Raw genomic sequence first — 17637 nt, forward strand, 5'->3', positions numbered from 1 at the left:
ATTACCATAATAATAAAAAATCATCACAAAATTACAAGGTTAACTTAACCAAAATTAAAATAAAACTAAAGAAATAAAAAATAGATTTTATAATAATTTATTAGTCAAAAAATTGGTAGGCATATTCAAATTCCTATTTCCAAAAACAACTAAGTATTTGTAGGGACACAATTTTAGTTGACCCGATCCTTGGTGGTCAAGTCTTGGCCCAAAAAGTCCCACACAATGAATTTTTATAGAGTGTGGGCTAAAGAACTTGGTTCCAGTTGGCTTAAACGGTTCGTTACATGGGCTCAGGAGACATAGAAGCAAGGGCAAAAGGAGGTAACAGTGAAAAGAGATCATTCTCAGATGATATGGTCTCTCACTTGATTAATGGGCACAGATTTATGCAAATAAAATCTCTACAATGTTCTCTTCTCTCTTTTTCTTTGGTTTCCCGTCCTCTTCTCTTGGGGGACTTTTACATATTATATAGACCCCCTTCTATCATCTAGGCCTTACACTTGTTGATCATCCAAAGCCCTACTTGAGCACCTGTCCCATCAGACACCCTTATCAGTTCTTTGTGAGTTGCAGTGACCAAGGTAGCACTGTTCAGGGGTCTTCTCTTCATTAATGTGGCCAAGAGAGTAGCTGTGGTGCACTTAATGTGGTGGTGGCAACCTTTGTTGGTATATTTTGGGTTTCCTTTCTTTTTACGTGCTTGGAGGGAAGACTACAGTAGCTGAGACGCAACTTTGACCTGGATTTTGGAACATCCGAGGAGGAATTACTCCTCGGACGTGTTCTCTTTGCTTCAGTGGGCCTGAGTAAGGATTCTGGGCCACGACGTCTCCTTGGACAGACTGGTCCTCGGACAGGCCCAGGGCCTAGCCAACTTATTATTCTGGGTCGGTCCCCACAATAGCCCCTCAAAACTCCGGTTTTTGATCTCCTTCTGAGGAGAAAAGCTGGATTTTGATATTTACAAAGGATGGAATTAATGAGATCTTGGTTCACGCGTGCGGGCAGTTACTTTTAACACGCTACAATTTACGAGGCGCGGCCATTTACTCCAGGTAGCTTTATGTACCTTCCATCCAACGGTGAGGCGTGGATTTGACGACCAGCATTTTTCCTCGAATTCTTGAGTGGGAATGGTTCTCTCTCTTTCTCTCTTGCTATATAAAGCGCTAGAGGCTCATCTTTTTTTTTTTTTTTTTTACCTGTATATTAGAAGTCCAAAGAACTCCAGAGAACTCCAACGCCCAGAAATCTACGAGCACTTCCGTTCTTCAAATTTCCATAATCGTTTCCGCGAAAGTGTCCTTCCTAGAACAGATTTTCAAGCGTCTTACCGGTCATTTGTGAAGATACCCGTAAGTTCCGTTCGTTTCGTCGCTTCAAATTTCTCCTCGGATTTCACTTTTCTCCTCGGTTTTTATTTCCGTCCCTCCAATTCAGCTTAGATGGGTAGATTCAAAGACCTAGTAGACACTCTGGCTGCCATGGAGGCCTTTAGGGCAAAATACCACATCCCGCAGGGGGTGGTTTTGCGGTACTGTCCCCCAGAAGGAGTACTGTTAGATAGAGACGTGGATGAAGTGGTCATTCCTATGATTGCCTTTATACAAGGAAGAATGACACTTTCCATGCGTAGGATTACCCGGGACTACTTGTTCCACCATAGGTTGACACCACACCAGTACGCTCCAAACATGTTCAGGGTATTAGGCTGCATAGATGTCTTGAACGAGCGAATGGGTCTGGGCCTAACCTGGCATGATGTGGTTCACCTGTACGAGTGCCACTACGTTGAGAAGGGAGGGTATTACCTTAAATCTCGATCCGAGGTGGTTAGGCTAATCTCCTGTCTCCCCATATCCAATAAGACTATGAAGGATGACTTTCTCATTGCTTCAGGAGAATGGAGCGATGGTTTTCATTGTCCAACTCGGGCAGGAATTCCAGGTGCGGCACCTTTAGGGTCAATCCTTTAGGGAAGGGGCTTAGCTCTTTGGATTTACTCTCTTTTTTGTTTAAGTCATAAATTTTATAGTTTGACTCTAATCTCCTTCTCGGCTGTATTGCAGATAGAGCTCTGGTTGCTCCCAAGCTGAGCCACGTGAATGTTCCGGCCTTGAACTATCTTCTAAGGTCAGAAATCTACGTTGCCGAGGAAGGGCAACTACGCGCGTGTCATTTGGTTTTGGGCTATCAACCACTAACCCGTTCTTTCCAAGCCATTGGCCACGCCATTAGAGCTGGTAGTCGCTAGTATTGACGTATCCAAGCCCAAGTTTCTGGCCCGAGAAGATCTTAAGCCAGTCATGCTACCTGGTGTTCGGGATCCTCCACCGGCCGCGCAATTACCTCCACCAGACAACCTTGAAGTTGCTGCGCCAGTTGAAGAAGAGACCGAATCATCTCGTCTTTCTCTTGAGGAGGAGATAGACGAGTTCTATTTTGAAGAGGAGGTTGATAAAGCCCTCTTGATTGAGCTCTCGAACCCTGAAGGAGAGCAGGATCGAAACTCCGTGGTCGGCGCTCCGATTATTATAGCCTGCTCGGACGACTCTTCAGACGAGGAAGTAGACAACATGGCTGGCAAGGAAAAAATCTTACGAGAATTGATGTCCAACCGAGGAAAAGGTCAATCTTCGAAGGTGCCTGCTCAGTCGCAGGCCCAGGACCTTCCTCTAGTTGCCCCTCAGGTTCCTTCCGACCTTGGCCTCAAGGTTAACTCGGACCTAAAAAAGAAAAGCCCAGTTGACACTCCTAAGGAAGGTGAAGTGGCCCCCCGCCCGTCCAAGCAGCAAAAAACCACTCGAGGGCAGAGGAGTAGAAGGTCCTCTTCCATGGAAAGCCGAGATGAGGAGAACCGGGCTGAAGTGCGCGTTAATCTACGCGCATGGAGTCCGAAGCTGGAGTTAGACGGGGTTGCTATCCCCAATACTGCCTCAGTCCGAGAATACAATAGGGGCCGAGCAGGTTACATAGCTGAGGCTCTGGAGCAACCAGTGCTCCTTCCTCGGGACATGGAGGCCTACAGGCGATTCTCTCAGCCCGAGTTCTTTCTATCCCTTAAAAGAGACCTTGCGATGGTAAGTCATTCTTCTACCCTTTCATTAAGTCATCAGACATTGTTGCATTCTAACACAATTTTTGTTTTGTTGGCAGATCACTCAGCAGGTGTTTGTGGGTTAGGAGTTCTGTCGCAGTAACCGCAGCTTGGCTGAAGCTGAGGCCCAGTCTCGGACAGAGGTGGAGAAGACTGTGGGGTCCCTCAAGCAAGAGAACTTTGAACTTGCGGAGAAGTTCAAAGAGTCGGAGAAACAACGTCGGAGTGTTGAGGTTGGCCTGAAGAATGCTGAAACCCAAGCGGAGGATCAGCACCAACAGTTGTATGTAACCGAGACCAGTCTTGCCACTGAAAAGCAAATGGTACTGGATCTCAAGGCCACTCTGCAGAGAGCTGAGGAGGAGATACGGCGGGCTAAAGAAGAGGCTCAGCTGATCCGGGAGGTTGCAGAGGCTGAAAAGAAAGCTGCTTATCAGCTTGGGACTCAAGAAACTGAAGCCAGGCTCTCCGAGGAAATTCCGAAGGTGTGCAGGGATTACTGCAGCATCTCATGGGCTTATGCCCTTGATGCTGCAGGAATTCCTGCAGACTTGGCACTGAGATTGCCTGAGAAGGTCTTCTACCCTCAGGAGATCCGAGAGAATCCTGATGGCACTCCAGTAGCTTCTGAGCAGGGCTTGGCTGTGCCTGATGCCATCCCTTTGCTTGATAAAGCCAAGGATCCTGCCAAGGACTCCATCTCCGAGGTTCCTCCTCCTCAGTCAGAGCAGAAAAAGGATCCTCCTGCTGGGGCTTAGCTTTTAGGTTTTTAACTATTGTATTTTCTTTTTTCCCTTTTTTTAGAACGAGAGTTGTCTTATTTTTAATTCTTTTGTAAAGACCTCTCTTTGTATTGACCTCGGCTTATTAATATAGAATGTCCTTTTTTCCGCTTTCTTCTGATGTTTAATAATGCAATTCCTTAACGTTTGCAACAATATGAACAAATGTAAATGAGTAAGAAGGAAAGTCGTGCGGTGAATTTAGAATGACAACTGCAATTATATTAAACTACCCACATACCTTAAAATTGCTCAAGAGTTCTAAGTTATTAATTTCCCCTAAGTCTGTGGTCCAAGGAGCCATGCAGGACTTAGGTTCTGTTTAAAACTTATATAGATGCCGTAAGTTGTTAATTTCCCCTAAAATCTGTGGTCCGAGGAGCCATGCAGGACTTAGGTTCTGTTTAAAACTTATATAGATGCCGTAAGTTATTAATTTCCCCTAAGTCTGTGGTCCGAGGAGCCATGCAGGACTTAGGTTCTGTTTAAAACTTATATAGATGCATAAGTTATTAATTTCCCCTAAGTCTGTAGTCCGAGGAGCCATGCAGGACTTAGGTTCTGTTTAAAACTTATATAGATGTCGTAAGTTATTAATTTCCCCTAAGTCTGTGGTCCGAGGAGCCATGCAGGACTTAGGTTCTGTTTAAAACTTATATAGATGCCGTAAGTTATTAATTTCCCCTAAGTCTGTGGTCCGAGGAGCCATGCAGGATTTAGGTTCTGTTTAAAACTTATATAGATGCCCTAAGTTATTAATTTCCCCTAAGTCTGTGGTCCGAGGAGCCATGCAGGACTTAGGTTCTGTTTAAAACTTGGATAGATGGAAATGGATCAGTGGGTACACGATGATCATGGAATAAAACACAGGCGGAGCCGTTTTCATTATTAATAATATCTTCTTAGGTTATTTACATTCCACGGGCGAGGTACAGTTTTTTCATCCAAGTCTTCTAGATAATAAGCACTTATTCCGGCCACAGCTGTGATGCGATACGGTCCTTCCCAATTGGGCCCCAGCTTGCCCCAAGAGGGGTTTTTGGCACTGCCAAAAATCTTTCTCATCGCGAGATCTCCTGGACCTAAAGGTCGCAGTTTTACATTAGCATCATATCCTTGTCTTAGCTTCTGATGATAATAGGCCATATGGATCATTGCTTTTTCCCTTCTTTCCTTGGCCAAGTCTAGACTTCTCCCCAATAACTCGTCATTGCTGTTTGGGGTAAAGGCGTTAGACTTCAGTGTGGGGAAGCTGTTCTCGATTGGGAGCACGGCCTCAGCTCCATAAGTCATTGAAAAAGGGGTTTCACCCATTGACCGTCGCGGCGTCGCCCGATAGGTCCATAAGACGTGTGGGAGCTCTTCCACCCATCTCCCCTTTGCCTCATCCAACCTTTTTTTCAGTCCACTCACTATGACCTTGTTCACGGCCTCGGCTTATCCATTTCCTTGGGGGTAAGTGGGAGTGGAATACCGGTTAGTGATCCCAAACTCGCAGCAATACTCCCTGAAGTTCTTGCTATGAAATTGGAGACTGTTGTCCGAGATGAGTGTGTGTGGAGTTCCGAAGCGGGTAATAATGTTTTTCCAGATGAATTTCTGGGCATCCACGTCCCTGATGTTAGCCAAAGGTTTAGCTTCCACCCATTTGGTGAAGTAATCGGTTCCAACTATTATGTATCACTTATTCCCTGCAGCTTTGGGGAAAGGACCGACAATATCAAGACCCCACTGAGCAAACGGCCAAGGGCTAGAGATGGGGTTAAGGACTCTTCCGGGTTGGTGGATATTTGGGGCGAATCTCTGGCATTGATCACACTTCTTTGCATATTCTTGGGCCTTTCTTTGCATGTTCGGCCACCAGTATCCTTGGGTGAGCACCCTGTGCGCTAGCGACCTCCCTCCGGTGTGACTTCCACAAATCCCTTCATGTAATTCTTCAAGCAGGGACTCGGATTCTTCTGGGTGTATACATAGTAGGTACGGCCCAGAATAGGAGTGCCGATATAGTTTGTGGTCCTCTAATAACCAGAATCGAGGAGCATTCCTCCGTATCTTCTCGGCCTCTAGTTTTCCCTCTGGTAGTGTGTCGTCTTTGAGGAAGTTCTTTATAGGATCCATCCAGCTGGGACTCTTTCTAACCTGATGGACCTTAGCTGGGTCTCTTCTAATGGAACTCGCTTGGACTAGACCCTCAACAAGGATTATTCGCGGCAGATCATGCGCCGAGGACGTGGCAAGAGTGGCCAGCGAATCTGCATGGGTGTTCGCACTTCTAGAAACGTGTGTCAGATTGAAGGATTCAAAACCCGACTGCAGGCGTTTGACTCGTCTGAGATACTTTTGCATTCTAGCATCTCTAGCTTCTAACTCACCCATCACTTGGCCAACGACCAATTTGGAGTCCGAGAATGCTTCCATCACCCTTTCACCCAATTTTTGAACCATCGTCATCCCTTGAAGTAAGGCTTCGTACTCGGCCTCGTTGTTCGTAGCCGAGAATCCGAGTCTCAGTGATTTCTTAATGGCAATACCGTCGGGCGATATTAAAACTAGCCCAACTCCAGATCCTCTTTGGTTGGCCACGCCATCCACGTAGACCTTCCAGCGCAAGGTCTCCCCTACTGAAATTGTGCCAACCAATTTTCCATCCATGTCTTTCTTCTCGGTTATTGTTTCTGCAGAGGGTTCAGCAAATTCTGCGACTAAGTCCGCGAGGACTTGACCCTTGACAGAGGATTTGGGCATATATTTAATATCAAAGGCTCCCAAAAGTGCACTCCACATGGCGATCCTTCCTGTGTAGTCGACGCTTCGAAGCACTGCTCAAAGGGGAAGCTGAGTTAGAACGATGACCGTATGTGCCTGAAAATAGTGAGGGAGCTTCCGTGTGGCGTGCACTATCGCTAGAATTGCTTTTTTCCAATGGTAAGTATCGCACTTCGGCCTCATGTAATGATTTACTTACGTAGTAAACTGGTCACTGTACCCCATTGTCATCCCGTATCAGTACCAAGCTTACAGCATGGGGGGCTACAGCTATGTATGCAAACAGTACCTCATCTGCCTCAGGGCTAGACATAATGGGTGGTCGCGACAACTATTCCTTAAGTTGTTGGAAGGCCCGGACACAATCTTCTGACCACTCAAACCCTTTCCACTTATTTATCAAGAGGTAGAAAGGTCGACATCGGTCTGCAGATTGGGATATGAACCGGTTTAATGTTGCGATCATGCCAGTGAGTTTCTGCACTTCTTTCGGATTTCGAGGAGCCTGTAGGCTATTAATCGCTTTGATTTGATCTGGGCTCACCTCTATCCCTCTGTGGGTGACCATATAGCCCAGGAATTTCCCAGACCCAACCCCGAATGAGCACTTGGAAGCATTGAGCCGCAACTTGTGCTCCCTTAAGATGCCAAAAATGATCTCTAGGTCTTTCACGTGCTCGGACACCATCTTACTTTTTACCACCATATCATCTATGTAGACTTCAATAACTTTGCCTAGTTGCGGTTCAAACATTCTGGTCATCATCCTTTGGTACGTTGACCCTGCGTTCTTTAGTCCGAATGGCTTCACCTTATAGTGATAGTTTCCGATGGGTGTCATGAACATCGTCTTCTCCTGATCCTCTAATGCAAGGGGTATCTGATGATAGCCCTGAAAGGCGTCCAGGAAACTCATTCGAGGGTGGCCTACGGTTGCATCCACCAATCGGTCAATTCGCGGTAAGGGGAATGGATCCTTCAGGCATGCCTTATTTAGGTCCGTGAAGTCCACACAGACTCTCCACTTCCCCGTTTTCTTCTTCACCACCACTGTATTTGCCAGCCATTCAGGGTAAAAAACTTCTTTAATAGCTCCTGCCTTTTTCAGTTTCATCACTTCGTCTCTAACGGCACTGGCATGCTCCTGCGAGGGACATCGGGGTGGTTGTTTCTTTGGAATGGAAGATGGGTTAACATTCAAGTGGTGACAAATAAGGCTAGGGTCAACCCCCGGGGCGTCGTAAGCGTCCCATGCAAACATATCGACATTTCTTCTTAGGAATCCGACCAGTTCATCTTTTTCTTGAAGAGGCAACTCGGAGCCGACTTGGAAAAATCTCTCCAGGTCGCTGTTGACGATAAAATTTTCTAAACTTTCACACCTTATCTCCTCGGCTGGCTCATTGTCTTGCCCTGCTGAGGTGACTGGTTGCTATAAGTTCCCAGAGGTCGAGGACTCGGCCTAGGACCGATGTGAGATGGCGGCCACCATACACTGCCTGGCCATGGCCTGATCTCCACGAATCTCTTCTACTTGGCCTCTGGATGGGTATTTTACTTTTTGGTGAAGTGTGGAGGATACAGTTTCTAGGGCATGGATCCATGGCCTGGCTACTATCGCTGTGTAGGGTGAGTAGGCATCGACCACGATAAAGTTCACCTCTACCACCTCTGATCCAGTCTGTATGGGTAGTTTGATTTGCCCTTTTGGCGTAACAGTCTTCCCTTCGAAGCTGATAAGGGGAGAGTCATAAGCCGCCAAATCCTCCGGCCTCAGGTTTAGCCCCTTGTATAGATCAGGGTACATTACCTCCACTGCGCTACTCAGGTCTACCAGCACCCTTTTCACATCAAAACCTCCGATTCTTAGCGTAACTACTAGGGCATTGTCGTGAGGTTGGATAGTTCCCCTCTTATCCTCGTCTGAGAATCCTAATATTAACGAGCTTCCCTTTTTAGGCCTTTTGAATTCTCTTCCCCCGTCCTCAGCAGAGAGCCGTGCCACAGACAGCACCCTGGAAGGAAATGACCCGGTTCTTCCTGGAGCGGCGAGGATGACATGGATCATCCCTGTGGGGGGTCTTAAGGATACATCTTTTCGAGGCTCTTGCATTGCTTGACCCGGATGACCGCTCGAGGGGTGTAAGAGGTGACGTAACTTTCCTTCTCGGACTAACTGATCTAGGTGATTCCATAGATTCCTGCAATCCTCGGTGGTATGTCTATGGTCTTGATGATAGTGACAGAACAAGTTCTGGTTACGTTTTGAAGGGTCTCCAGCCATCTTTCTCGGCCATTTGAAGAAGGGTTCGTTCCTCACTTTCTCCAGCACTTGTTGTACTGGCTCTCTGAACATGGCATTCACCGTTTGCATGTTACTTTGTCCAGCCTGTCTCGAAAAATCTCTCCTCGGCTGGTTATGGTTATATCGTTCCGACCTAAAATCATTCGCTTTGGGGGGAATGATCTTCTCCTTTCCCTTTCTTTGTAGCTGATCTTCTTCCACCCTTTTGTACTTGTCAATCCTATCCATCAACTGATGAACGTTGGCAACTGGTTTACCAGTGAGAGATTTCCTTAAGCCGTGCTCGGTGGGGAGACCACTTTTGAATGTGCTGATAGCAACATCATCATGGTTCTCATCTAATTCATTATACATCTTCCAATATCTATCCGAATACGCCTTCAGGGTCTCTCCCTCGTGCATGGATAAGGACAATAGTGAACTGAGGGGTCGAGGGACTCTGCTATTCGTAATAAAGTGGGAGCAGAAAGCCTGAGTGAGCTGCTTATATGAGCCTATAGAATTTGTCTTCAAGCTGTTGAACCATCTCATCGCCATTGGTCCCAAGCTGGATGGGAAGACTTTGCACATCAGGGCTTCATTTTGCGAGTAGATAGCCATTTTTTGGTTAAACTGACTCAAGTGCTCCACCGGGTCTGCTCGGCCGTTGTAGATGACGAACGTTGGTTGATTAAAGCGTCGAGGCAACTTAGCCCCTTCAATTCTGTACATGAATGGTGACCTTGAAATCTGGTCTAGTGCCCTATTCATAGCGTCGTTTCCCAAACCCTTGCTGGATGGGTTCTCATGCTTTCGTACAGGGCGAGACTCTTTCTCGTAAGAAAAGGTTTCACTTGGGGGTGTTCTCGACCTCCGTCGATAACTCATGTCCTCCTCATTAGAGGACGCACCTGAGCTGGAGGGAGATCGCTTTCGCTGCGCATGTCGCAACTTTCTCTTCAGGTCATCTATCTCTCGCTGCATGGCCTGATGACTGTTTCGCTTTTGGGATACGTGACTACCTATCTTGGTATGACTTTGGCTCTTCTGGGTAGTATGTACGCTTCCCTCACGATTCCTTCTGCTGCTTGGGTTGGCAGGACTATTTTGCCGCTGTGACTCAATGGGTTCTGTCTGTTAAGGGTTAGCCTGGTGAGGATTCTATTGGTGTGGACCTAGTTCTGCCATGCTCGACCGTTGTGCTTACTGATACTTTAGTTCTTCCCACAGACGACGCCAATTGTAGAGACACGATTTTAGTTGACCCAATCCTGGGTGGTCAAGTCTTGGCCCAAAAAGTCCCACACAATGAATTTTTGTAGAGTGTGGGCTAAAGAACTTGATTCTAGTTGGCTTAAACGGTTCGTTGCATGGGCTCAGGAGACATAGAAGCAAGGGCAAAAGGAGGTAACAGTGAAAAGAGATCATTCTCAGATGATATGGTCTCTCACTTGATTAATGGGCACAGACTTATGCAAATAAAATCTCTACAATGTTCTCTTCTCTCTTTTTCTTTGGTTTCTAGTCCTCTTCTCTTGGGGGACTTTTACATATTATATAGACCCCCTTCTATCATCTAGGTCTTACACTTGTTGATCATCCAAACCCCTACTTGAGCACCTGTCCCATCAGACACCCTTATCAGTTCATTGTGAGTTGCAATGACCAAGGTAGCACTGTTCAGGGGTCTTCTCTTCATTAATGCGGCCAAGAGAGTAGCTGTGGTGCATTTAATGTGGTGGTGGCAGCCTTTGCTGGGATATTTTGGGTCTCCTTTCTTTTTAGGTGCTTGGAGGGAGGACTACAGTAGCTGGGACGCACCTTTGACCTGGATTTTGGAACGCCCGAGGAGGAATTACTCCTCGGACGTGTTCTCTTTGCTCCAGTGGGCCTGAGTAAGGATTCTGGGCCACGACGTCTCCTCGGATAGACTGGTCCTCGGACCGGCCCAGGGCCTAGCCAACTTATTATTCTGGGTCGGTTCCCACAATATTAATCCAAACCAAAATTCAATGAAAATTATAAAAGGGAAATAAAAGACTTTCTAATGGGAAATTAAAAAAACACAATACTAAAACACATATTAAAAAAAAAACCATCAATCTTAATTAGAGTTATAAGAAAAAATAAAAATATTTTATGTGCAATTGTTCTCTTTATTGGTATTTATTGTTATATATTTTATTTTTACTTTTTTTTCTTCTCATCTTATGTTATTCAACAGTTAAATTCAGTCACACACACACACACACACACACACACACACACACACACACACACATATATATATAATAATTAAACATGGAATATTTTATTTAAATTTAAATCAATAAAATTATCCTTAAAAAATTGTACTCTTTTTTTATTTTTTTTTCATCTACACTTTGTCCAAGCTTTTTCCTTACCTTTATCTTTTCATCTCCCCACTACCTTCTACCTTAATATCACTATTCGTCTCCCCACATCTTCCATATCATTAAATTATTTATATTTTAATTTCTCTCCTTTTTTTTTATTTAAAAAAATTAAAATTTTAAAATTTTACTTAAATTCAATAAATAAAAGTGTCCTCATAAAGTGGAGTAATACTAGGGACACACTCATTCTCAAACCCAATACATCAAAGAAAAAATATAATACAAAACAAATGCCAATTGGGAAACACTATATTAAAAAATAATAATAATAATAATAATGAGGATATCAAACCAAATATAATATAAAGAAACTAATAGTTATGGATATACTAACTTAAGGGTAGCAAAATTAAATGAAAAAAAAAAAAAAAAAACTACAATGCATGTTTAATGCAATAAAATAATCATCAAGTTTTGGAAAACAATAGGTTGCCTATGGAGAGAGAGAGAGAGAGAGAGAGAGAGAGAGATGGTAAAGAAAAAAAAAATCAAATGTCAATTATTAACTATTAATTGGAAAACAAAGAGGTTGTAAGGAGAAGTAAAAATAAAAAATAAATATGACCAATATGAAGAACATTAAAAACTTTACAGTGCAATAAAATCAACTATTATATTCACTTAAAAAATTGAATCAATAATCAATAATTAAACACAATCATAGCAATATATTTAAACTTAAAACTAATCAAACTCTAATTCATAACTAAAAGGAGATGTTCTCATGTAATAATAGAAATTACATAATGAAATTATGATAATAGTAAAAAAAAGTTATAAATGAAATTATGAAAAAAAAAGTGATAAAACTAATTAGCTACTATCATTATGAAATAGTTGTCAATGATTTTGCACATCTAAAGAAGTGGAATATATAGAGTTTACTTAAGGTATATGTAAAGATTAACATTAAAAAAAAGATATGTAAAGGTTAAAAAAATGTATATTCTATAAATAAATAAAAAGGTATATGTAAGGTTTTTATTAACTTAGAAGAAAATGAAAAATCAATTATTAATAACAGTAACAACAACAACAACAACAACAATAATAATATAGAGGTAATTACATTCCCTTTTCTTGAGGTTTGAAGAAATGACACTCTACCTCAAACTTGAAAGGAAAAAAATATTTTCACCATTTACATTTGTTTGACCAAACTTTGTTAAATTAATATTAAAATATTGTGTAATAACTTGCATGTGCTTAAGGTAGGTTCCAAAATTAACCTTAATTTTAAAATTAAATTCTCTTATTTTAAAATTTTAAATTAAAGTGTATTTCAAAATATTAAGTAATGTCTTTTCCTTTTTTCTTTTTTTTTTCCTTTTCTTTTCCCAATGAGTTATGGAGAGATTTGTCATTTCAAATGTTTTGGTATTTTATAAATTTGTATTTTAATTCTAAAATTATGAGTAATGTCTTTACTAACCATAGTTAAACATTTATAAACAGATTCTTAAATAAAATTAAAATATTTTGTTATTAATATAAACAGAATGGGAGAGTGTTATTACTTATTACCCCAAATATATTTAATAAGATCACCCTAAAAAAAAATTATCTCGCGCAATGCACAGGTCTGCGACTAGTTTTCCTTAATAAGTGAGAACATAAGATTTTTAACTTCCAAATGAGAGGTAGAGAAAAGACAAGAGATTGAACTCAGGACCATCTACTTTGATACTATAATAAATTACCAATTGTCCCAAATGTTTTAGTTGTTAAGAAATTGTGAATTTAATCATTTAACCATCGTAAAATGACTTAGGGAGTATATGAGTAAAATTTCGGAGAAAATAAGCATGCCCTCAAGAACTTAATTGCAAAAGAAGCTTGTGAATCATAAAATGAAAAAGAACGGCAAAGTAAAGCAAACTCACCTTCTTCCGGGTTGGTTAGCAGATTCTGAGCATCGATAAGCAGTGAAGAACAACACAGCCATGCAACAACAAATAATCCATAACCACAAACTCTTGAAAGATACATCCTGCTAACGCATAGGACACCAAAGCTCCCAAATTTCTCTTACTAGTACCAAAAACTAGAATTTCTGGTAGAATCTGAATGCTCTGCCTATAATAACAATAAACAAGCTATGGAAACTCAACACAAATAAATCCTAAAAGTAATTTAAGTTTTCACCTGAAAGAAACTTAAATAACCTTTTCAACTAGTAAGAGAATGAAAGAATGAATGAATAATTCAACCAAGTAAGAGAATCACTCAAAGTTGGTGTTCCTTACATACTGTTTGAGAAGAAACTGAGCGGCAAAATTGATTTCGACATGTGCATATATTAAGGTTGACAAAAGGTGAAAGCTTAGAAATCCTATCTAGAATTTGTATCAGGTTGAATAGTTCAAAAAACTAAGCAGGATGATTCATGCATAGGATTTGAATATATATATATATATATATATATATATATATATTCAGATTAGACCTTGTGATGGGTGGTGGTGTATTGGTGACCAAGTCTCCATAACGAGCGTTCATCAAGAATTTGAAGTAGTTAGCGAAGATGATGATGGTGATGTTGATAATATTAAATTATTAATAGCAACCATCTCTTTCTTTTGATGGGTTCAGCGACGTATAAGTGTATAACAGGGACAGTAATGCATAATAAAAGTTGGAAAATCTGGGAATATATATTAGAGAAAGGGTCGTTGAAAGTGGACTTGGCTTCTTGTGGGGAGGGTTGAGTGGTAGGGAGTAGGATGAGGTGACAAGAAAAGGAAAGAACATGTTTTGGAACCATTATTTGCCAAAGGGGACTCTATATATTTGATCCTCTCTCCCTGTTCCCACTTACCCAATGTGCATGGACTTTCGGAACTTGGAATTTTTGTTACCTAATCAAAGATTTCTTCGGCTCCAATAAGCGCACACATCATTTGGTTATTATATTACTTCTTTGACTTTTTGTGTTCATATAAATGGGTGATTCCAATCTAACCATCTATATTCTATATTTTATAGAAAAAAGTTTAGCTATAAAATTAATTATAGGTTTAAACTACAACTTTATTCAATATATTTTGATTAGAGGTAAATTTTGAGAATTCTACCATTAGATTACATTTTTTTATTATATTCTTTATGCTTGCAAAATTTCTAGAAAGTTAAAGATTAATAACTATGCCATCAATAAATTGTTTAAATTGCTAGTTTTTCTAGTTTAAAATTTTGCATAAAATATAAATTTATAGGTCATATAGTATATAATATCCGATTGACATAAAATTTGACATGTGTATTAAAAATGTCAAGAACATATAATTCAAAAGTTAGATTTTCAAAATATGCGGTAATATTTATTCTATTGAGTAAGGTTGTAACCTCAGGCTACAACCAATTTTGTATTTAAACTTTGTCCATTTTATATTATATATATATATATATATATTTTTTTTTTAAAAAAAAAAAATAAAAAAACTAAATAGTATTACTTATCTATATATCTATATATAACCGAAACTTTTGAAGCTTCTACAATTTTCCACGTCAGCACAATATTAAAATAATAATAATAATAATAATAATAATAAAACTTTTCTAAACCCTAATACCGGTGCTCTACTTCTCTATATTAAAACTTTTCTAAAACCTAAACCCGATGCTCTACTTCTCTATATTAAATAAAAAACTACTAGAGAGAGATATATAAAGAATAGAGAGCTTTTGTGACCGTGAAACACAGAGAAATCTGATAAGATGCGGAGAGTGTTGGAGAGAGAAACCTGAGGGAGGCCTTTTCACTACTGTTAGACCGATCTCCCTCCATCTTCTGATTCCACATAGTTGTCGGTAAGTTTCAGTTTCATGTTCTGTTCTATTCTATTTTGTTTTTTTTATTTTTGTTTATTTGGCTTGATATCTGGGTTATTAGACAAGAAGGTAGTGGAGCAAATTTCAAATCCACAATGTTTCTACTCTCTCTCTCTCTGAATCTTTCTATTATTTACCTTCTGTTTTTTCATTTTTGATCTTAGTTTCATATTCTAGGGTTTGTTTTTAGGTTTATTGTGTTTATGCGATCAAAATTTGGGCAGTCCTGATTGATTTATAATCTAGGTTTGCTTTCATTAGATTAAAAAATGGGAAATTTCGTTGTTTTTGTTGGGAAATTTGGGTTTTAATCTATGACTTATTATCTGATTTTTGTTTTCCTCTTTCCTGTTTTGATTTTTTTAGTCAAAGATATATTTACTAATTTCAATTTTCGCTTAATTTCCGATTGTTACTATAGGGTATTGTGTTTTTTTTTTTTAGGCTAACTTTATAATCTACTTGATAATTTAATGTGCTTTTGATTTTAATCCTATCAGGGGGTTTCTCTACTTGAAAAAAGGGTCAAAATTAATGAAGTCCTTGCTTTTTATGAATATAGGTATATGACCTTTGTTTTGACGCTGAGAAGAAATGCAAGCCTTTTGTTGTTAATTTTCTGTTCCAATTTTGTTTCACGCCCTTTTGTTCTGTTATAGTTTTCAGCGATTTAGTTTTGATTTCGTTTTTTTTTTTTTTTTTTTTTTTTTTTTTTTGGGTATGAATATGTATTGTACAGAAAGAGTTGGAGATAGAGAGATCTACCGGAGGCCCTTCACTACTGTTAGACCGGTGCCCTCTAATTGCTGATCTGACACAACCAAATGAAGCATGGAGTTGAATATTATGTATATGAGATTGTTCTGGTATTGGACAAATTCTTTTTCTTCTCTTTTAGTTTTATACTCTTGCACAGATTGTTTGTTCTTCTCTTTTCCATTATTATTATTATTTTTTTATCTGAATGCAACCAAATGACCAACTTTGGAACTCTGGCATATTTTTTTTATATATGTTTTATTTAATTATTAGGTGTCTATGTGTTAGGAGGAACTGGAGCATGACTATAAGAAGAAGAATGAAAAGCCACTTCAATCTGCTTATTTTATAATTTTAATGAGAACCAAAGCAGTCAAAATGAATCTAAGAGGAGATATGAAAAACTTGAAACCTTTTGACTTTCAATTCCTTTATTTGTTTGTGTATTATATGACTAAACATATACCAAACATTGACTTTGTTATCATGCGATTGTTCATAATTGTTGGCTCATTCTAAGAAATCACAATGTGTATCACTATTGCACTATTTTCTCTGTAAAAAAAAAGGGGGTATTTGGTATCAGATGTTGACTGAACTCTTTTCTCTGTTAAAAAAAGGGGGGGGGGTATTTGGTATCAGATGCTGACTGGTAAAAATAAGCTGAGTGGATGTGTTTTGTTTGATTAAATGATGGAGATTACTAACAAATTGTTTCTTATGATTTAGTATTTATCTGTCTTACACATTACAATTAGGTGTTGGATTCTGAAAATTTTCTTGGTTTTAATAATTGAAGGATGGGAGAGAGGAAGGTGCTAGACAAATACTACTCACTTGTCTTCAACCCAGAGGCTTTTGAGGGGTTAAGCACGCATGATGCTCCCCATAAGTAGATGTTATTGGTGACAATTATTTAGGTATTCAAAGGTTCTAATTCTACTTCAAATGTACAGATGCTTTGCTGAGCTTACCATCAAGACTGACCCACAAAATTTCAACTATATTGTTGAGTTTGGTGCTACCAAAAATTTTGAACCTGTGTGAAGAGGATGAGGTAAAATAAAATAAATAAAAATAAAAGTCCTGCAATCTTTTGTACATATAACATGGTTTTTGACTAAATATTTTGATTATTCTTTTAATTCATTAGGCAGCAGAGACAATAACCATTAAAGAGCAGTTGGAGAGATGGAAGATGCAATGAAATCTTTAGAGAACAAAAGCCTTGGATTTGAAAAGAAAAATGGACATCATTACTACATTGGATGGGATGAAATCTATGAAGGTATTATTTGCTTTACCAATTCTATTTTTATTTATTAGGGTAGGCTATCATCTCATAGTGCCACAAATGGAATCTTTAAGTCTCAAATAGCCTATGTAAAAGATTATATGATGATAGATCAAAGTAGAAGGCCATGAATGTTGTCTCTAGCCTTTCAGGTATAGGTTTTTATTTTTTGGGATGCTCTTCAAAACATATACTTGGTTATGTGATGGCAATGTTTCTTTTAAATTTTCCTTCAAAGTCACTCACTTTCTTAAAGTAATTTTTATTTTCTTTAGTTTATAATATCTGGGTCTTTATTTTTCGTTCAACTTTTAAGGGTTCAGTTCTTTTTCTTTTATTTCATGGACTTAATCGGCAAACAAGGTACCCCCACATGGTACTGCTCTTTCTTATCA

The 17637-nt window shown here is 39.8% G+C and overlaps 1 protein-coding gene across 1 annotated transcript in view; it reads right to left on the reverse strand.

The window, feature by feature from the left end:
• LOC115951203 (probable LRR receptor-like serine/threonine-protein kinase At1g06840) overlaps positions 1–13368 on the reverse strand; it is a 33550-nt gene extending 20182 nt beyond the window's left edge. Inside the window, exon 1 of the mRNA XM_031068393.1 lies at positions 13239–13368. Coding sequence (XP_030924253.1) covers positions 13239–13344 — 106 coding nt within the window. The 5' untranslated portion in view covers positions 13345–13368. The remainder of the gene's footprint in view (positions 1–13238) is intronic.
• Positions 13369–17637: the final 4269 nt, after the last annotated feature.

The sequence above is a fragment of the Quercus lobata genome, chromosome 1 (assembly GCF_001633185.2).
Source record: "Quercus lobata isolate SW786 chromosome 1, ValleyOak3.0 Primary Assembly, whole genome shotgun sequence".
Taxonomy (NCBI): domain Eukaryota; kingdom Viridiplantae; phylum Streptophyta; class Magnoliopsida; order Fagales; family Fagaceae; genus Quercus; species Quercus lobata.